Source organism: Typopeltis vanoorti, chromosome 12, assembly GCF_054136105.1.
Source record: "Typopeltis vanoorti isolate ZY-2024b chromosome 12, IOZ_Tvanoo_1.0, whole genome shotgun sequence".
Lineage (NCBI taxonomy): Eukaryota > Metazoa > Arthropoda > Arachnida > Uropygi > Thelyphonidae > Typopeltis > Typopeltis vanoorti.
Window position 1 is genome coordinate 112,768,771 of NC_143560.1, and position 22,529 is coordinate 112,791,299.

Genomic DNA, 22,529 nt, shown 5'->3' on the forward strand with positions numbered 1-22,529 from the left:
TAATTTTCTACAGAAAGAACTTTCTACTATTCAACAGTACATGAAACTCAATGGCTTTTCCGAAAAGAGTACACATCTTCTCGATTCTTATAATCCACCACTAAACAACAAAGATTCAATACGTCGAGTTCCAATTCCATACATCTCCGGGATTTCAGAACCTATTTCAAGAATTCTGAAGAAATATGAGTTAACAGCTGCTTATTCACCTATTAGCAAATTATCTTCCCATTTTCCTTCTTCTAAAGACAAATGTTCAACTGTCTCTTCCTGGAGTTTATCAAATTCCCTGCAACTGTGGTCTCTCCTATTTTGGACAAACTGGACGCCCTCTAGAAAAAAAAATCCTAGAACATCAATCCTCCATTCATCACAACAAACCCGAAAAATCTGGATTGGCTCAGCATGGGATAGAAATTAACCATAACAACCTTTGGTCAAAAACTCGCCTCTTACATAGATCCCACTATAAATTTGAACACGTTTATTCAAAGAAAGTGTAGAGGCCTTACTCCATCGTCCTAACCTGAATTGGAATGACTGTATATCTGTATCAAAAATCTGGCCAAGTCTAATCAGGATAACTAATTAATTCATATTAATTTTATGTTATTTAAAATTATTGAAATTATTAATTAATATTTTTAGTTCAATCATGTCTCTGCTTAAAAATATTTCTCTTTAATACTTAGTGATATAACATCACGCGGCTTGTTCTATTTATAAATGATCTATTGTTAGTATTCCACTTTATATTTTAAAAATGTTCTTGTATTGCCATTGAAGATGGTCTAAAATTTTCAGATCGAAATATTTGGCTAATTAAATATCTTTCTTGTGTGTATATACTTATATTATACAATCTTTATGTCACAAGTATCCTTAAAATATCAAATAAATACCGAATTGCTAAGGTAACCGTGGCCCTACAGAAGTTAAAACCATTGTGCAGAGATAACAGAATAGCAATCACAACCAGACCGAAAATAATAGACACTTTGGTGAATTCTATCCTTCTGTATGGTTGCGAAGCCTGGACTTTATGAAGGAAGATGAGAGAAGACTCCTTTCTTTTGAAATGAAAACTTACAGAAGACTTTTTAAATTTAATCCAATTCCCTATACCGCTTACGAAACCAATGAAAATATCTGGAAACTGATTGATTCAATAGACGGGAGAAAAAAAGGGAAAATAATCTGACAGTCATCAGACGAAGATAGACGAAATGGTTCAGACATGTGGAGAGGGCTAATGGCATTCCAAAGCAAGCAGTAGAAGGAATCGTTTCGGGATCAAGGGCTAGGGGCCGACCTCAATTAAAATGGACTGATAACATCAAAAAATAGACAAATTCCTCCCTCTCTCAACTGACATCAAGAACAAGATTATTGGAGAAGGCTAACAAAGAGCATGATCTACCAGCCATCAGTGACCCAACGGTCTATTTAGGACTATGGGAGAGAAGAGTTGCATCAAGTCCATCCTGCAATGTTGACTTTTTATCCAGCAGGGGATGGTTGTTTCATGGATGACAATGCTACTGTCCATCATGCAAGAATTGTTCAGCAGTGGTTCAGCGAGCATGATGGAAACTTCCACCATCTTCCCGACCACCACAAAGTCTGGATCTGAATCCCATGAAGAATTTGTGGCACATGTTAGGAAAACAGGTCTGAGATCAAAATCCTCTTCCATCTTGTCTGGTGAACACGTGATATGTTGTAGATAGATGCAATCCAACATTTTCTGGAATCTATGCCAAATCGCCAATGTGCTATAATTCGGGCTAAAGGAGGTCCAACACGGTATTAAATAAAAAAAAAAATTAATTCATCGGCCAGTATGTGTAGGAATCATACATTACATACTGAAGATTGTACACCAGTGAGCTAAAGAGTGGAAGGAAATTTGTTATTAACATTATATTTAAGCGATTGTTGACGTCTGAGAAACAGAGATGTAAGGAATGAAGAATTGGTTCAAAGTTGAATTATGAATGGAGGATTCCTGCTTCCTATTCGCAATTCAATGGTTTTTGAGCAGGAGAATGACGAAACCAGTGTCAAATCTGTTGAATATCTCGGAAAGTAAAATTAAATGTCACAAAAAAAATTGCATACTCTCGTCATAAGAGTCACAGAAGACAGACAATAGGTGGATCAAGTTTGGCCTTAACAGAATACTTTTTATGGGAAGAAACCATTTGCAATCAGACCAGCAGTACTGTAACGAGGGCATGAAGCGCCTGTGGCAGGTGTCTAACTTGCGCCCCCTAACCCAAAAAATGACAAAAGGTTTGAAAAATTTAAATGTAACAAGTGAAAGTTTACTAAATGCAATATGTTCAGTACTTACTATTAACCCCATCAAAATGAGTTGCAGTGTGTTGCAGAATTTGTGTGTCTAAAGCAGCGTATTGCCGAAATTTAAAACTACAGTATAAAATATCGGACTATTATATCTATTTATTTATTTTTATTTTTTTACATTTTTTTAAGTTTTGCGCCCCAAACGTAGTTGCCCCAGTGGCGGGCGCCTCTTTCGCCATGCCCTCGTTACGGTACTGCAGACCAGATCAGGAATATGATGAAACAGTTATTTGCGTAACATGTAATGCAACAAGCGAAAGAGGACTCGCTTATTTTTATTTTTTGGATAATGCAATTACAGGTTGCATCATCCAAAAAATGATGCAACCTTTATAACATGATTAGAAGAATTTTATGTGGAAAGCTAAAATCAAACAAGATAACGGGATAATGGCCACTCTTATGTGTTACATTGGCTCTGGTTATAATGATCTACTGACTAGTTCGAACGGAAAAGAATTTCTTCATCCAGTTGGGGTGGGATTTTGTTTTCAGGGATATCGATTGGGTCTTGTCAAAACGCGCCAGTAGTCACTGCTTTCAGCATCAACGTGTTACATTCTGATATCCCTTTAGACACATCGCAAAAGTAGTTTAATGACTTAAATGGTTCTCCAGCTGATCCGGAATCACGAAATAAAAGGAGAGGTGGAAGAGACGAGAAATCAATGCACGAATAAGCAATATGGTGGTGCCACGTGATGGTCCAATTAAGTAGACTGGAAAATCTGTTGAGCTGTTTCCATCATTTCTGCAAGTCCATTGAATTCACTATGCAAAATAACAAGTGACACTGCAATCTACCAAGTGTACCAATCACTAAGAGCTGTGTGTGTGCGTGTGTGTGCGTTCGCGCGCACACTTACTTTAGCGGCTGCATGTCTGTAGTTCATCGAAGGACTCTTTGCTATTCCTTTCTTCATAGTGAAAGGCTTGTCGCGTGTTTTCTCATGCTTGATGTTTAGCTCTTTCCTAACTTTGAAGCCTTGAAACAAAGCCTGAATCCTGGTGGCTGCCGAGTTTTTCTTGTAGTTTTCATAACTTTCGGGATCATAAATAGAAGTATCCTGAAGAGGAAGATGATCATAATAAACATGTTAAGTGAATAAACTCACTAAACTACAGGTTCTTAATAATATGGCTTATTTAGAGCCATTTAGTTTTACTTGCTCTCTACTCAGGCTAGCTAAGAATTTAAATAATCTTAAATTAAACACTCATTCAATTTAATTATCGGCATGTTCTGCATGCAGTGAAGACATTTCATTAGAATTTTTTAATTATGATTATGTAGATCTTCCAGGAAAATCAATTATAAGCAGAAATCCAATGGGTTTATTTGGCCGTAATAATATCAAAAAATTATTACAGACTAGTTTCGCCAAGATCATCATCATCATCATCGTTTATAATTTTATAATTAAAATTATAAAATTATTAAAAATTTATGAATTATATTAAAATTATATTATATATTATATAATTTAATTTAATAATTAGATAATAATTATTAAAATAATAAATATTAAATTTAATAATTGCGTAATAATTATAAAATAATATAATATAATATATTAAATTACAATTATAAATAGGGAATCCAATCAAAGCAAATAAGCAGTCTGTGTACACTAAGATAGGACTTGGAGGTTCTTATGACGTGAAGAAAAACCAGGCTTCTCTGTCACATGCTAACTGACGGATCTCTGATGCGGAGACTTGGGGGGGGGGGGATGGGGAGAATATTGCTGATGTATTTCCAATACTGAGTTCGGGCTCTGCCTCTTTTTCCATCTGTAAGGGCGTAGAGGACCAGAGCATCAAAAGCTGCAGAGGGTGGATGACTGAGTTAGTGGCCGAGCCATTTTATTTGGTTACTTTGAAAAGTGCTAACTAGAGGATCTTACTGGGGTTCATCTAATACAGTAGATGGAAAATTCTCCAGAAAATTTTCCATCTTATACTTAAACATTTCCAATAAATCAAAATATTAAGAAAGTTGCATTAAAAGATAATATTCAAGTCTTCATATTATTCAAACTTGGGCTGTGAATGGTCACAGTCTTATACTATTCGATTGGAAAGAGGAACATCGAATAACGTTCGATGTTCATTGTACATAGCAATGGACGAAGAATGGGTCCGAACAAGGTGCATCTCCCACGTCGTAACAAGAGTGTTATCACATTTAACAGATGAGATAAATTCCCGTAAATAACGTTTTCTGGCGGACACCATTCTGCTGTGAAGAATGTATATAACAATTCGCCATTCCCACCCACACACTTCCAAATCATGCTTGCTTAGCAATCCACTCGAATTCAACATGCTTCTGTAGCAAAGTAACATTGGACTACTTTTAGCAAACATGGAAGTAAAATTGAAAGATTAATAATAATAATAACCTAATGGCTTTTATTTCCTTATAGGGAGTAGGTGAGGCCTTTAAACTCTATCTAGCTTTTGGAGACTGAATGGGCAGTTCAATCTTCATCGGTAGCCAGTCAGAGAGAGCTGGCCCATGTCGATCACTGATTATAAGCAGCCACCGATGAAGAGACCTGCAAACAAGTGCTGCCATCTCTTGGTACATAACTAATAAGATATTCGGAAATCGTTTAACTGAACACAAGGAATATGTTATAAAAATATGTATCGGTTTTTTATTGCAGCAATAAAAACAATTATAAAAATTTAATTTATAACTAATTTGTTTAAAATATCAGATTTAGAAATCATTCTTACATTTTTTTTTTAAATTTAGAACGTCGTGATATATAAAAATAATAATAATAAAAAAACTGGAAAACATGCGTCATAGGTGGGATTTCGAAACCGAACAGGTGATTGAACTAATCTCACAAGAGCTGCTTTTGATGCTGTATTTTAGAAGCAGTGGACACAGATGGACAAGATATTGCAGCGAACTATATAAAAATCAACTGAATAATACTGCAACAGAAGTAATCAAAGAACTAATAGCAATCTCTCCACCAGCAGAGACTTTTGAAAATGACATCTTGGAAGAGGAGGTGAATAAGGCTATAAAACATCTCAAGAACAACAAAAGTCCTGGAGATGACAACATAATAGGCGAGATGCTAAAATATGTGGGAGAATCACTTGCAAAAGAAATGCATGAGCTATGTAATGAAACATGGAGATCAGGGTATGCTCCTGAAGAGTGGAAAAAATCGGTCTTTGTTGTTCTTCATAAGAAAGGCACTGCTTTAGAATACACCAATTACTGAACTATTGCATTAATGAGTCATCTTGGCAAAGTGCTGATTAAAATACTAACAGAACGCCTGAAGGGTCATATGGAGGCACATCTTCCTGATGAGCAAGCCGGATTTCGAAAAGATCGAAGTACAGTGCAACAAATACTCGCACTAAGACTAATAGCAGAGAAAGCTCGAAGAAAGAACAAAAAGATATACTGCTGTTTCGTGGACTTCTATAAACCATTTGATAATATTTACCAAAATATAACATGGGTTGTCTTGGAATCCTGTGGTGTAGAGAATAAATTGATCCGCCAGTTGAAAGATATAAACAGCCAAGCAAAAGCAAAAATCAGGAAAAGCAGGTGCGATTGGAGATTGGTTTGCCACTAGTCAAGGCACAAGATAAGGGAACCCAATATCATCAATCATCTTCATCACACATCTGGGAAGAACACTAGATAAGATTAAAGAAGGAGGCATTTCAATAAATGTTATGAGAATAAATTACCTCTGCTTTACAGATGACATCGTCTTGATTGAAGAAGACGCAGCAAGGCTAGAACAGACATTGCAAACACTATACACAGAAGGGAAAAGATATGGACTAGATGTCAACTTTGACGAAAAAACTAAAACAATGATATTTGGACAACAGGAGTTACTGAACAGAGTTATCATGGACAGATTTCAACTGGAAAATGTGGAACACTTCATATATCTTGGGTGCCACATGACGCATGACTTGGACCAGAAAAAAAGATAAAAATTAGAATAGCCAGAACAACAACTATTTTAAAAGCCATGGACAAAATATGGAAGAGCCGAGCTATAAAGATGCAAACTGAACTGCGCATTATAGAAACATAGCAATAACCTTTAATATATAAGAGTAGCCCAATACTGCATCAATGTAGATTAAGACGTGCGATCCTCAGATGACATCTGTTCATTGAGTTATTATGGTTAGCGCAGGGTGCACTGAAAACATGGCTGTTTCCGACGTATTTCTATCAAGACATCATACGGTTTTTGAACAGTTGCATTTTATATGTGCGTGTGTGGTAATTCCATACACGAAATTGTTCGACCTATAGTCCAGTATCACTGTGAATGAACAGAAAGTTGAGAAGAAAGAAGGGGGAGAAAAAAAAGAACTACACCGAAATGGCATGTTGAAACAAACTTGCGTTGCACCATCCGTTGTCCAAAACGGGCAAATCAGCTCACATTTCAGAAGGATGAAAAAAAAAAATTAAATTATCAGTGACAAAGTGATACAAATATTTCTATGTCTTACTTAGAACTCACTGATTTATTCGAATTGGTTCTGGGTGAAATTATGGCCAAAGTAACGAAGACTTGAGAACAATACATTACGAGATGAACTAAATAAATAAAAGCTGCTACGCCTTACGAGACCGACTACACCCACCTTCAGTTGAAAAGACCGTGTGCAAGTTTAATTTGTTAAAATTTTCATGTTGAAAGTTATGTTTGGTCTTTATTAACTATAATTAACACAAAACAGATATTTGGATTATAAGACCATTGGTTTAATACATATATGCACAAATTCGTCAACTAGTTTCGCTAGCAAAACTGACTAGCTTTGTCAAGACTAAACGGTGAAAAAGAACTAACAAATGCAAAAAAAAAAAAAAAAATCGAAAGAATAGAGTAACGTTTACACCGGTTAGACAACAAAAAATTGGAAGGCATCGCGTGCATGGTATGCGTGAAGCGATATACTTCAGTCATTATTATAAATACGCGTTACATAGTTTATGGCGTACTGTAGTTCCGCTAAACTTAATGAGTTAATAAGATTTTTCCATATATCATTTAATATTACTCCTTGGTTTCCATTAAGGTTGTTTCCTGTTCGTAGGACCACTGCAGCTTCTTTAAATATTCGACATCTGAAATCTTCCTCCATATATGGCATTGAGCCGTTATCCCAATCTATAGCGTGGTTTAAAGTTGAGAAGTGATGCGCCAAATTTGAGGTGTCTGTTCTGTTATGATTAACGTCTCCGACATGTTCCTTCTGTCTAATTTCTAAGCCATTGTAATACCCTATGTTTGATTTAGTCTCCAATAAAATAGCTAGAATTTTAAAACTTTATAACATCAGAGTGGTGTTTAAACCGACCCCATTAGACAGTTTTTAAGATATGACAGTGTACCTTTTTTCAAATATGAAAGTTCAAAAATTTTCATACAAATTTTTGAAATGTGTACAAATTTCAAAAATGTACAAACCTTGTACATTTCAATGTACAAGGTATGTGTTACAGCATACCTTGTACACGTGGACTATCCTACATAGGCCAAACTTCAAGAGGCTTAGAAATTAGACAGAAGGAACATGTCGGAGACGTTAATCATAACAGAACAGACACCTCAGATTTGGCGCATCACCTCTCAACTTCAAACCACGCTATAGATTGGGATAACAGCTCAATGCCATATTTGGAGGAAGATTACAGATGTCGAATATTTAAAGAAGCTGCAGTGGTCCTACGAACAGGAAACAACCTTAATAGAAACTAAGGAGTAATATTAAATGATATATGGAAAAATCTTATTAACTCATTAAGTTTAGCGGAACTACAGTACGCCATAAACTATGTAACGCGTATTTATAATAATGACTGAAGTATATCGCTTCACGCATACCATGCACGCGATGCCTTCCAATTTTTTGTTGTCTAACCGGTGTAAACGTTACTCTATTCCTTCGATTTTTTTTTTTTTTTTTTTTTTTGCATTTGTTAGTTCTTTTTCACCGTTTAGTCTTGACAAGCTAGTCAGTTTTGCTAGCGAAACTAGTCGACAAAATTTGTGCATATATGTATTAAACCAATGGTCTTATAATCCAAATATCTGTTTTGTGTTAATTATTGTTAAAATTTTGTATAAAACTCAAATTCCTGACAACTGAATAACCTACCAAAGGAAACACATGCAGGGAAAGGCTAAGCACTCGTCGACACACTCTTGGTTGGACTTCACGTCCTGGGGAAGTCCGACCACGAAAGTCGTCCCTTTATAAGAATCAAGGGAAGACTTTAATCTATTTGCTTCTCAGGATCGACACGTGCTGCCTTATTTGATTCATGCGGGGTATTTACGATCAGAAAGCACACTTTTGATACTGAGTTTGTTCACATAGTTCATTATTTAAGATGCTGGTAAAATGATAAGTAACAGGCACAGAATACACAAAATGGCTTTAACGTGACAGGAAATAATAGCGATTAAATTTGATTGAGGTTCTTTCTAGCTTAGCACTTTTATTAACATACTAACGAAGCTAAGGGAATGTAACAGAACTGAGAAATGATACATATGGATCAAGACGGGGAGGAAACGAAAGTTAAGATTTGGCCCCTAAGCATGGAAATGACGTGCAAATTGGGACATGCATGTTCTTCAAAGATAGCGTTCTGTTCGACCCAGATGAATTGCGGTTATAAAACGAAAATAAACGGAATGCGCGAAACTTATTTAAAACAAAATGCTTAAACGAAAACTACTTAAATTTTAAAGAAAAAATTCAAAACAATATTTGAGCTTTAAAAGCAAGTCGTACAATATGAGCAAAAAAATGTTTCAGAACAAGAAATTTACCCAAAGGACGACAGGCTCCCCCTTCAGGAAATGGACTCTCTGTTGACAGCCAAACTCTTTGAAAATGTTTTCTTCCTTTGCTTCCTTAGCTGCGATGTAGCTGGAAAAAAAAAAAAAAAAAAAGGTTTTACGATTGAATATTCTGTCGTTTAAAAGGTCAACCTTATCCAACAAGTTTATCGGTTTCCATGGTTGTCAACCCTTTCAACGGAATAAACCATAGGCAATTTTTTAACGATCCCTGTGTTATTATTATTATTATTATTTGACACCTCCAGGGGGGTCCAAAAATTCATCGAGGGAGGACACCTTCTCTACAACTCTCCGTCTCCGCTACTCAACCTCATCCACCAACTGCATCATCTACACCAACGCCATCTACTGTCTTCGTTCACCACCACCACCACCACTAGTATTTTTACAAACAATCACAAACATCATGCCATTGGCCGGATTCGAACTCTCAGCCTTTTGGCTGGAGAGCGGATATGGCTAACCACTCGGCCAACCATTTATTACTAAGATGACAAGAAAAGTTTAGCATTTCTGTACTTAAGTAATTTTTTATATTTACGAATAAGGATTACTTGCTGGTCGCATACGATTACGGAAACTTACCATGTGGCCTTGAGCAAGGCGTTCCGTATTGTAGGTATCTCCATGACAATCGCTGGTAGAAGAGGAGGATGATAGCAAGCGAGGATTTCCCTCATAGTCATCATGGGAAAGCGAACACATTTCATGACCTTGATTGCGAATTTCTCTCTCTCCAGAAACTTGTAGTGAAGCCATTTGAGAGCGGCAAGGAACACGATCACCTCACTAAAATGATCGACACGAAAGGTAACGTTTATTAGGGATTTATTCACTAAGCTTCTGTTCTGTAAAAACAATTTTGACAGCAGTTTTGAAAGAAACGCAGAACAGTGGCGCGTAAGTGATTGAAAAAAAAAAAAAAAAGAAAGAAAAGAAAACATTTTAAACTAACTGCTTTCCATTTTGTGATATATCAACAACACTTGACTTCTTTTTTTTTTTTTATGTGACTGTCATCCACGAAATGTTGGAAACCAACAGCACCGTTTAGTAGGCTAAAATGTTATTTTTTATTTTTCCATATTACTCGGCAAACTCCGCTCTACAGATCAAATAAGCTGGGTGGTAGTTTCACACCAAGGGATGAAACTTAAAACAATTACAAACAACTTGGCCAACGGCCAGATTCGGACCACTAGGCCTTTTGGTTGGAAAGTGGGTATGTTCTCCGACCAATCAGCAAAGACCAGCAATGCCGTAATCATTAGAAACTTTTTTTTAAAATAAATAAATAAACATTTATTAAGGAACAAGTGCTTTACCTACGAGCTCCAATTGCTTCTGCGGATAAAAATTCACAGACTTGATCCTCATCCAAATCCAAAAATTCTGGTGTTGCCACTAGCTCTTCAAAATATTTAGTCATAGCAGTAAAGGCACGCACGCTCGCTTCACTAAGTCCTAACTTCTTGGCAGTGACGTAAATATACAGCATGTTGATCAGTTGACTCGAGACACCAGACAATATCTACAACACCAACATGTATGTATGTATACACGAAAAATACACATAACAGAAATAAAATCATTTATATATGATTCTGCCATTGAACTGATGGCATCATTGGCAGAATTATATTAAAAATAAATATATTAGAAAGGAATTTGACACTATTAGCATTCAAGATTGTAATCATATTAAAAAGAGACAAATTAGCCATTGATTCAGTCAGAATTACATCAGAATGCAGCTGAAGTTTTCTATGGGGACATAGAAAATTTCAGCTGCATTGACAGCGTCCAAACCAGTTTTAAGTTATGGACCGGAGAGTTGGTTAGAAATAAAGCACTTGACCAAAGATGAGAGACCACAGACATGAGAGTTCTGAGAAAAATTACAGGAGTAAACCGATGGCATCAATAGCAGAATCATATTAAAAATGAAGATATCAGGAAAAACTTGACGCTATTAGCATTCGAGAATATGTCAGCAAAGATCTAATCTATGTTGGTATTGGCCATTTAAATAGAATGGGTGAGGAAAGGTTAGCAAAAGAGGTGTTTGATGCCAAGATAGCAGGAAAGAGACGCTAAGGAAGACCAAGGTCTAAATGGATTGATTCAGTCAGAAGTACCTTAGAAGAACGATATATTAGATATGACAATATTGGAGTGATAACATGAAAGAGATTGATTTGGAGGAAAATAGTTGATAGGAGATTAATAGTAATGTAGTAGTAGTAGTAGAAATAATAATAATAATGTAGTGTTGTCATAGTAATCTGAACATCCCTTGGAGGTACATATCAGGTAATTAATGATGCTAATTGCAAACATGACAAATTAATGAAGAGAAGGTTAGTCTGAAATCATTGCAAACTGCTATTTTTTTAAACCGAAATGCTTCTAGCAGTACCATCAACAAGTGCATCCGTATCATTGATAAAAGTCTTAGCATTAATTACGGAAAGAGCGTCCAAGTCTAGGAATCATTTGCGTTATCTGCTAATTGGGTGCGTTATTTGACAGTATGAGACCCACACACACCTCAGATTTCATTGAAACCATTTATCAAAAAAAAAAGCTTCTTCGCATCCTGGACAGGACTCGAACCCAAATCTTTTTTGCTCTGTCGGTTGGAAAAGCATATACGCGAAATTCTTCATACGGAGATGGCTGGCATTTTGAACTCAGGCATATCTTCTTGCAAATAAATCAACTGAGAAAAATGCAGATTTTTTTATTTTTATTTTAAATCGTTGTTCTCATCGTCTGTGGGTAAAGTAACAATTTCAAAATGAAACTTTGAAAGTATCCAATACTATTCAAGTGTTGGTTTTGCTTAAGTGTAGTTTCTTGCTTTAAACTTTGATTTTAAAATCTCACATATGAGATTTTAAAATTTAAGACAGATTTGAAACACATTTTATTAAACAGCCAAAATGTTAAAATTCTAATATGTATTATTCATTCGCCATTAATAAATAGGAATTTATCCCAGCTGACTAGTTTTCTCTTCCCTTTGCCAACTCTCTAACACACATCAGTGTGCGAGAGAAAGCCAGAGGTGTGTTGCTAAATTTTGATAAGTAAAAAATATTCTTGCCCAAATTACAGCGCACTTTCACCTGTTTATACAATTATATTTGATTAAAAAAAACTTTCGCCAGCTTAATATTTATATAACCTTGGTTTATTTTGCTGACAATGCTAAACGTAAGTGCAACCAATCGACCACCAGTAATATGACAATGATTACGTCATCAGTTACTCGTATAATTACGGATAATTACACGAGTTCAGCATTAAGAGAACAGTTGTGCCACTGCAAAGATTTGCATAGCCAAGTGTGCAACAGCCCGAAAAAGTTTGAGAGCCACTGCTCTAAGGCATTCCTTTTCTTGAAACAACTGCTCGTTACGATCTTTCCTCAGCAGGGGCGAATGCTGGTCTTGAAATTGACGCTTGCTCTTGTCATCATTCAGGGAGTGAGAGGTATGATTGAAGTCTGATTAGCGGAATAATGAATTACTGACCATTTAAAACTATATATTTAGAAATTTATGTACATTTAACCATACAAATGCAATATTTATTTTATAAATGATATTCTATCTTCTTCAATTTAGCTACTTGAATACAAATTCTACCCTACGGTTCTTCTTTATGAACTGGTCAATAACATCGCCATAAAAAGTTGGTTGTAACTTAATTTTCCCAAGCAACACGCACACTTGTAAAGGCTGGCTGAAGCTCACTGGCTAGAGCTACGTTGACTGCGTATGGCCTGTGTTTAAACAACAGAGTGAGACGACGTGAAATGGCTATGCGCGCGCATGAAATCACAGTGCTGCTGCGAGGACCTAGAAGCTCCTACAACCGAGCAAGCCAAGGTAGCTTTGACAAGACGAGCAAGCATCGGCTTTCAATACATAACGCAAAACTCGATTATTGCAGCGCAAGCTTAACACGTCTTCTGTCTACAAAATGAAAAGCCTAAATGGAATGCTTATAAATGCATGCATTTATTAACAAATAAATATTACTTCTTTCTCAATTAATGAGTTTGCGCGGCAAGCATCGAGAATTCGCTCCTGTTCCTCAGCTGCCAGGAAAGAAGAAAGTGCCTTCTCATACTCATAAGTAGGTTTATTCCAGAATTTTATTTTCTGTTCGTGAGATGAAAGAGAAGTACCGGTTTAAGAGCTCATCGTAAGACATGACTAATGGAATCATAATGATACAACCAGAGCACGTCGGGAGTGTGTAGAAGTAATAAAAACTTCTCCAGAATTGATAAGCAGTTGATATTTTTTTTAGAGAAAGAATTTTATGAACTATTTTGTTCATGGCAAAAATTCTTAAAATTTGAAATCGCACTTGCTTTGCGATCCAAGAAGCAACGCTACGAACTCAGTATTCTCAGCAAATTTCTGAACGTAATATTAAAAAAAAAAAAAAAAAAAAAAAAAGCTGACAATAAAGTTCAGCCGTTGAATGCAGAAAGTAGCAAGAACTCAAATACAAAAACATATCGGCAATTGCTCTACTCATTTTAGGTAATCAAGTTCAGGTTAGACCATAGATTGGGGTAGGATACCATCTTTTAGAGAATAAATGCCAACTGTTATGACACAAAATGTTGCATTATCATATGTCATCGTATGTTACGCTTTCGCGCATGCCTACACATTTTACTGCGTACGCTTCCGTAACCTATAATCCCGCAGAATAGGTTGGTTGCTCTTTATTCCCAAATGTTGAATAAATTACATTTTATCTTTAATCTTGAACTAGTATTTTAGCTCGGTACGAATTTATCCTTTCAGAGGTTTTTCAGCAAACTGTTTTGTGTGGCAATACAATGGGGAGAATTCGGAGGCAATTTCTTAACTGAGAATTTATAAACTGCATACATTTTGTGTTGCTCTAACGAATAATAATAATAATAATAATAATAATAATAATAATAATAATAATAATAATAATAATAATAATAAACCTACGTCTACACAGTTTTGAAGAGCATCTTTCATTCCAAGTTTTCTGGCTGCTCTGTACACATCGCCCATATCCTGGCAAGTGACTTTCAGTTCTCCTGTGTACATGTACGTAAGGAGGATTTCAAAGGCATGCGGAGTTACAGAAGGAAGTTCCAGCTGATATAAAGGGGGAAAAAAAGTGAATAAACATAAGCTATAGTGAAAAAATGGGAAAAATGTAAAATTTGAGTCTTCAAGGCAAGAAACAAACTCCACTGGACTGCTTACATGATGGGTGTTCATTGCGCCAGGCTGCATAAGGAGCTGCTTGAAGTAAGGAGAATAGCAGGCGAGGACCGACCTGTGCGCTGTAAAGGTGTCCGTCTGAACCATAATCAGAATATCAGTCATGCATTTCTGTTTCCATAAGGCTGCTGTGTACTCTCCAAGTTTTGCATGATGCTGGTCTTCTGAGGATCTGCCATGATAGAGGCGACCGAAAGAAAATCCAGAACGCTGCCCTGCCGTCGATGTAGGAACAGTGCCAGAAGGCTCATTGTAAGACGAGACCTCTTTTAAATTTTCAACATTGTGTACTTTTTTAAGGCCCATGGAAGTCTTGTCATTTGTGCTTCCATACTAATGAAAAAAAAAAAAAATCATAGTAATTATTTAAAGGATAACTGAAACACGAACTTTCTTTATTGGAAGAATTCTTTTGTGCTGTTCTTCATAACATTATGCATTGAAATATTATTAGTCAGAAAAGTAAAAGAATAATAAGCAACCCAAAACTTGGCCTTTTAATAATATTTACTACTACAAGACCAGTGGTGTAGCTAGAGCTTTTGCCGCCCGGGGCGATCCCTGAGTTTGCCGCCCCTCTCAATACACACGAAAAATACTACAAAAAGTCAAAACGACGTATAGGAAAATAAATTAAAACGCTATGTTTATTTTTGAAGTAAAATTTTAATTTCAACATTCTAAAATATTATTTTTCTTGCTTTTCTGTTAGCAAAATCGTCGATGACATTGCCGAAGTCTATATCATAGTAACGTAGGTAATTCTTAATCAATTTTATTTAGAAAAACTCCTCTCACAATTAGCAACACTTACAGCAATTGTGAGGAAAATTCGCAGTAGTATTACAATAATTGGAACTGAGTTCTCGAGACTGTATTTTAGAATTAACTGCAAAAGTTCAAAAATGTTCAAAGTGCCGCCTGGAGCGGTCCGCCCCTCTAGCTACGCTTCTATACAAGACGCATGTAGATCGAGATCTCATTACGGGAGTGTAATTTCTTGATAGAAAAACAACAACATGATAGTAAAAGAGTACGGTGTTGAGTTCTATTATTAGTGTACCATAAATAGTACCAACAATGATCTACTTTTGATTATCTTACACTTGAATTACCTAAATCATATTAAGCTATGATTACTTTAAGATTCAGTTCGTTTAAATTGTGGATAACTTTAATTTAGGCAAGTTTCGTTTCTGTTTAAACAACTTTTATTTATTAGATGTGTTCACGTCCCTGAAAAGTCTCGTTAGTTACGAGGACGCTGGAACAGTTGGTTTCTCTTTAAGGAAGGGCACCCCGTTTCTATCAGGACATGCTAGTCTTCATAAGAGCTGTCTTCTGCCTTCCAGTTAAAGGTTTCACTGAATACCGAGTATCTTATAGTCATGGACCAGATTATCATGTTTCCTTAAATTTTTTAGTATGCACCAGAAATTGCACTCATTCTTACTCACTGTTATTATTTTATAATACCATCGATAGTTCTAAAGAACAACACGTATGTTTCTGATTCAAAATTGTTATTGTCAGATCATCAACTTGAACATCTGTTCAAGTTGCTGATATTATTACAGACTCCATTAACATCAAACGAGGAGTAAGGCATGGATGTGTGCTGTCACCTCTTCTTTTTAACATATACTCAGAAGTCATATTTCAAAAAGTCTTGAAAGGAAGGGATGAGTGTAAATGGTGAAATCATCAGTAACATCCAATATGCTGATGACACAGCTCTCCTGGCTGACAAATTCAGGATCGTCAGAATCTTCTGGAACTAGTGAATGAAGAGAGTGAAAAAATGGGATTAAAAATAAATATCACCAAAACTAAATTCGTGGTCATAAGGAAGAAACTGATTCTTAATTCAGCACTTTCTTTAAATGGAAAACAAATAGAAAGAGTGGCAAAGTTTAAATATCTCGGATGCTGGTTAAATGAAGATTACAATTCGAAAACGGAAATAAAAGTTAGAATTGAAATGGCAAGAAAAACTTTTCGCTTGATGAAATCAACACTGTGTAACCGCAGTTTAAATTTAGAGATTAGACTACGCATGGTTAAATGCTATGTATGTACAGTACAGAAACTTCGACCTTGAAGACAACATCAATAAAAGACTTGAAGCCTTTGAGATGGGGTTATAAACGACGAATGTTAAAAATCCCACGGACAGCAAAAACATCCAATCAGGAAGTACTGGAACAAATGGGGAAATCACATGAACTTTTAGATACTATAAAAAGAAGGAAAACTGCATATTTTGGTCTCCTACTTCGTAATGAAAAATATAAGATACTTCAATTGATTATAAGAGGGAAGAAGAGGACAAGGAAGACGAAGAAAATCTTGGCTGGCAGACATCAGACAGTGGACTGGCATGAACTCTGATAGACTGCTCAAAGTGGCTGAGAATCGTTCAAAATTTGCGAAGGTGGTCGCCGACCTCCGATAGGAGATGGCACTCACAGAAAGAAGATACGAGTGCTCATCAGAGCGTCCAATTAATTATTGTCTTCTCTACTTAAGTAGATTTATTACTGATTAAAGTGCTTAGCAAATGGAATTATATTCCCCTTACTATGATCTGTAAGAAATATGATAAGTCAACGTCAAGTTTCTCACCTGTTGTACAGATACGCCTTCTTTATTCATTTTGGATTTAGCTCTTGACTAATAGCGGAAGACACCGTATCAATCGGTCGTAAATCCAAAATCCTGTGTTGGGAATCTCAGTAGATATAGAAGACAGATTTATGTCTACACCGGAGACACTCCGTTCCTACAACTCGACAGAAACCACTTCGTTTTATTCTGCCTTTTCACCGGCGAACAACTGGAAACACGAATATTCAAAACACAAAAAACACAGAAATGTTCATTGTTAGCATGTTTCAAATAAATAATCTGTTCACATTATTTGCCCTATGGTATCTGCATTGTTCACTTTGTAATGTTTAGATCATGTGGATTTTTTTTTTTTTTTTTTTGAAATTTAAGTATTGTTGTTAAAAACGAAGTGGAAGAGAAAACTGAATACACAGTTGGGATGTTAACATGTGTAAAGAAGTTTCTTAACACATGTTAATAGTTAGCCAAAATTTTCAATATTTATTTTACTAAAAATTGTGTTCCGTTAATTGTATAAAAATGTACTGCGCTCAAAGATCGCTTTCTTTTTTATATGCTCAATCACTTTGCCTAAACATTTCACAATCAGTATTCTCTACATTCCTTGGCCTATAACCATATTCTTTTAGATTTTCTAGTCTGATAATTTCAACTTCACACCACACGAGTATTTATCATCTTCATATGTGCTACCATTTTCAACTTCCACTCTTTGTGAATAGATACAGTTCCTCTACAATCATTAATAGTACTTCTCTTTTCACTTTCCTATCCTTTTGAAAATTGTATATCCTATTTCTATCCCCAACACTACATGATCCTCAGGCAACCAAGTTTCACTCACACTGGGTTTCTTTAGATAGATATACTGACTCAATCGATGCAGTAAACTCAGCTTCCTTATTTCGAATACACTTACATTTGTATACAAATATAACAATCTCCCTGTCTTTGTTATACCTGTCTCATCTCCCACCTTTATACATCCCATTACTCTGTCCTGCAACAGATCTTCAACCTTCTTCCTGTCATCATCATCATCATTGCAATATCCATTGGTGTCCAATGCATTTCACCATCCTTTGCCATAAATAAAAGACGACAGTCAGGGCAAGAGTGGGTAGATGATGTGAAAGAGTGGTATGGACAGTTTGCAGGATTTAAGTCATCTGGTGCAGACAGAAAGATGACTCAAATCCTGCAAACTCTTTCCAAGACACTCTTGCATTGACTGTCATCTTTTATTTATACCATCCACTATATCAAGCATCAAGGTTTAGATCTTTCTTCTGTTATCCATTCTGCAGATGTTAAAAAAAAACTCGTTTCCTTGGAATTATTTTCTGCATTAGATTTTCTGTGCAGATTACTTTGCAATACAGTTCATTTATCCTTTGGACTCATCCAATTCGAAGAATCTTTCTATAACATGTTTTTTCAAAAGTCAATCTCTGACCATTACCAATGACTAATATTTCCATTATTGACTGATGTTTCCATCATTTTCAGTTTTATGGGAAGGCTCACTCATTTACTTTTGGATGCCTCCGTAGTGCAATTGGAAGAACGACGGTACATTGCCCCCTTCGATTGGAATAGGCCTAAGTTCGATTCTCTTAGATAAAGGGAGTAATCTTTATGTGGACTTTTTCAATCGAACGTGAGCTAGCCAATCTCATACGGTGGTAGCAGGGTTTTTTCTCCCAGAAACTCAGGTATTTTATCCCGCATACAGACAAATCGGCCCTTCAGAACACATGCAATTTACAGACAAAAAATACTAGTTTCAGTGGTGAGCAGTAGATGGCATTGATTTGGTAGTAGAGGTTCGGTGTAGTGGTGGAGACAGTTGTATAGTGGCTGTCCTCACACGATGAGTATTCGGACTCCTTGGAGGTGTCACGAATAATAATAATAATGTCTTGTCCATTGCCTGTAGGTTTGCTTTAGCTTTGTTATCTGGGATCTTATTTCTTTCTTACAGTCTAAATCATGTATCAAGTTGCTCCATAGGTATGTGAAGTTCCTGACCTATTCCAGCTCTTCTCTGCTGACCTGTAATTGCTTTTTCATCCTCTTCTCTCCAAATGTCATTGCTTTTGTTTTATCAATGTTCATTATCAGCCCATATCACTTTCCTTCTAAATTCAGCACTGTTCTTTCTAGTTCCTGTTCATCTTCTTCAATGACTGTCATCTCCAAATTACAAGTTGTTTATCTTAGTACCTTGAATTAAAATTACCCCTATATAGCCTATAGCCCCCCCCCCTTCTTCCTGTCCTACAACCTACTTCAAAGTGCTGTCCTGCTTCATCCTTTAATCGTTAGCTACACCAACTTTTTGATTCTGTGGCTCTAGGCAGAAAATAGATTCTCTAAATGTCCAACATAAAACAATTCAAATGCAATCCATCAACCCCAAACCATTCCAGATTCATTTTCCCAATACTTATCCTTTACCACCTACAACAACTATCCACTTTCCTTTTTTTTGTCATCAAAGTGATTCTTTTCCACAACTTCCACTAATTCTGATGCCACTCTTTCCTTCACTGCAAAGCATTAGTTATTTGTTACAGTGTTCCAGCAGGAAAGCATGTCACAATTTGTGTTGAGGCTTAATTGCTGGGAAGACATGTTGAAGGTTTAATGAACTATTAACAGCACTAAAAAAGGATTAAAAACTATTTTAATTCTTCCAATATTTCTTCTATCACTGAGGCATCTTTGGGGAATATAAGTAACTTTTCACCTAGATGAAACACGTGAATCTGACCCTAAGGTCCTATGTTGGTGGGGGCACTCTCTATGGGCATTTGTAGGTGGCCTAGGTTGTAAATTGGGATCTCTGAGTATTAATGGTTCCTCAATTTTGGGAAGTTTCTTGCATCTGTATTTATTTAAACTTGACTGATTTTGAAGTGCAGATGCAGATTCCAAAAACAGCCTTTCTTTTTTCAATTTACTGTAATGGAGCATGGTGGTTTTTTCCAGAAGATCCTGTGAGTGGTATCCAATACATGGTCAGCAAGACTGGAATGACCATAGTTGTGATTGTAGATGTTTGTATTCATCTAATGCAGATAGTGGCTGATCTTCCTATCTGTCTGAAGTATACCAACTTGCAGGAACAGGGAACTTTATATACTCCAGGCACTGAGAGAGAGAGAGAGAGAAGGGAAGCAAGTTTTCATTAAGGTTTACAAGCTGTGCAGAGGTTTTTTTTTATATAAAGATCTGGCTTTATAAAGATCTTTGCTATACCTGTCTCATCTTTCACCTTTATGCATCCCATTACTCTGTCCTGCAACAATCAGATCTTCAACCTTCTTCCTGTCATCATCGTCATTGCCAATGTCCATTGGTGTCCATGCTGCAGATGATGATCTTAATATGAAGATCGAAACGTCAGGATATTAAAAGTTATTTATAACATGGTTGTAAAGTCCATAATTTCTAAAATGAATGCTGATTACCATGTAATACTAAAAGAAAGCTCTATTGGTTAGTTTGAATGATGCCATGTTGTTGAGAGGGATGGTAAAAAAAAGTTTGTGAATGTACCTGCCTGGGTTTTCTGCATACAAAATTTCCCAAAATATGGAAAACTTCAATCCTTAGAGATCCCAGTTTCCAACCAAGTCTACCTACAAATGCCCATAGAAGGTGCCTCATCTAGATAGGACTTATAGATTCGGATCCACGTGTGTCATTTATTACTGTGCTGCCTTTGTGTGTTTGTGTGCATGCTACAAGCGTTCATTTCTACTCGCTGAAGATGCCTCACTAACCGAGATGAAATTTTGTGTACTTTGTTATTCATCACACCTGTAATAATTGAACTCCCATAGAATGCTATATGACTATTCTTTGACTCTCTTTCTTCATAATACTAACCTCTTCCTCCTCATTTGTATCAACCAACCTCGTCTTTAGATGTTAAGTCTCATCTCCCAGATGTATCATTTCACTCTTGCCTAAGCTCTCCTACTCCATTCTCTTTGTTATCATTACTAATACTTCCATCTGATTTCTGTTTAATACTGGGAATGCTAATGCCAATTTTGGAAATGCTCTAACCTTTTATTACACTTCTCATGCATTAATACTTTCCTTGTTTTCATTCCCCTTAGCAGTTCACAAATCTTTCACATTTTTTTTTATGGTTACATAAAACAATTCTCGTAATGTATCTATTGAGAGAAATTCAGGCAAACCTCAATCTTCATGTTCTGCATGGCAAAATGTTCACCAACCTTCAATTCCCTGTCTGGTCTACCCATTCATCTTCATTAGTTTCTTGAAGCATTCCCATCAATATAAAACCTAGCTTGATATCTTTTCATCCCAAAATTCATAACTTTACTCTTTGCCAAACTATGCAAGTTTCTGTTTAATACTGGGAATGCTAATGCCAATTTTGGAAATGCTCTAACTTTTTATTACACTTCTCATGCATTAATACTTTCCTTGTTTTCATTCCCCTTAGCAGTTCACAAATCTTTCACATTTTTTTTATGGTTACATAAAACAATTCTCGTAATGCATCTATTGAGAGAAATTCAGGCAAACCTCAATCTTCATGTTCTGCATGGCAAAATGTTCACCAACCTTCAACTCCCTGTCTAGTCTACCCATTCATCTTCATTAGTTTCTTGAAGCATTCCCATCAATATAAAACCTAGCTTGATATCTTTTCATCCCAAAATTCATAACTTTACTCTTTGCCAAACTATGCAAGTCTATTCAGATCATCCTGCTGAATGTATATATCATTACTGTTACCTTCTCTAAATATTCTAACCTTTCAAACTATTCCCAGTATCATTGATGTAAAAATTAAATACCAGTGGATCCAGTACAGAGCCCTAAGTGTGCAACACTAGCTTCCTACTTCATCTTTGATTCTATTCCACCATATACTACTCTTTGCCTGTCTGTCTCTGTCTTTCAACCTTTATTCTTTATATGTGTCACCAATGTCACATCCATTCACACTTGCTTCAGTTTATTCAAAAGATTCCTTTGTGATACTCTACTGAATGCCTTTGCAGAGTACAATGCTTTCATACTGTAGTTATTCCTTTTACCCTACTCGGCTGTCATTTTATTATAGAAACGGTGAGTAACTGGTGCATAAATTTTGTCACCTGTGTTTCTTGAGCATAAGGAAATAGCAGAGAGGATCCAGTGTATCTGAACCCTCTTTTCTAAACAGACTCTGGCAATCCATTCTGCTCGTTAACTACCCTCAAAAGAGAAAATCCCGACATCCCTTTGAAGCATGCACAATTTTCAGGTATGAACCCTATTCTGGTCATGTACTGAAAAGAGGGAAAGAAGG

The 22,529-nt window shown here is 36.1% G+C and overlaps 1 protein-coding gene across 1 annotated transcript in view; it reads right to left on the reverse strand.

Moving 5' to 3' along the window:
• The window catches only part of LOC150101141 (kelch-like protein 40), a 40,267-nt gene that overhangs the window by 16,476 nt on the left and 1,262 nt on the right, over nt 1-22,529 (reverse strand). The window contains exons 2-6 of the mRNA XM_090402173.1: nt 14,537-14,887; nt 14,273-14,425; nt 10,589-10,794; nt 9,231-9,330; nt 3,237-3,437 (exon numbers count right to left, since the gene is read on the reverse strand). Of these exons, the coding sequence (XP_090258299.1) occupies nt 3,237-3,437; nt 9,231-9,330; nt 10,589-10,794; nt 14,273-14,425; nt 14,537-14,887 (1,011 nt within the window). The remainder of the gene's footprint in view (nt 1-3,236; nt 3,438-9,230; nt 9,331-10,588; nt 10,795-14,272; nt 14,426-14,536; nt 14,888-22,529) is intronic.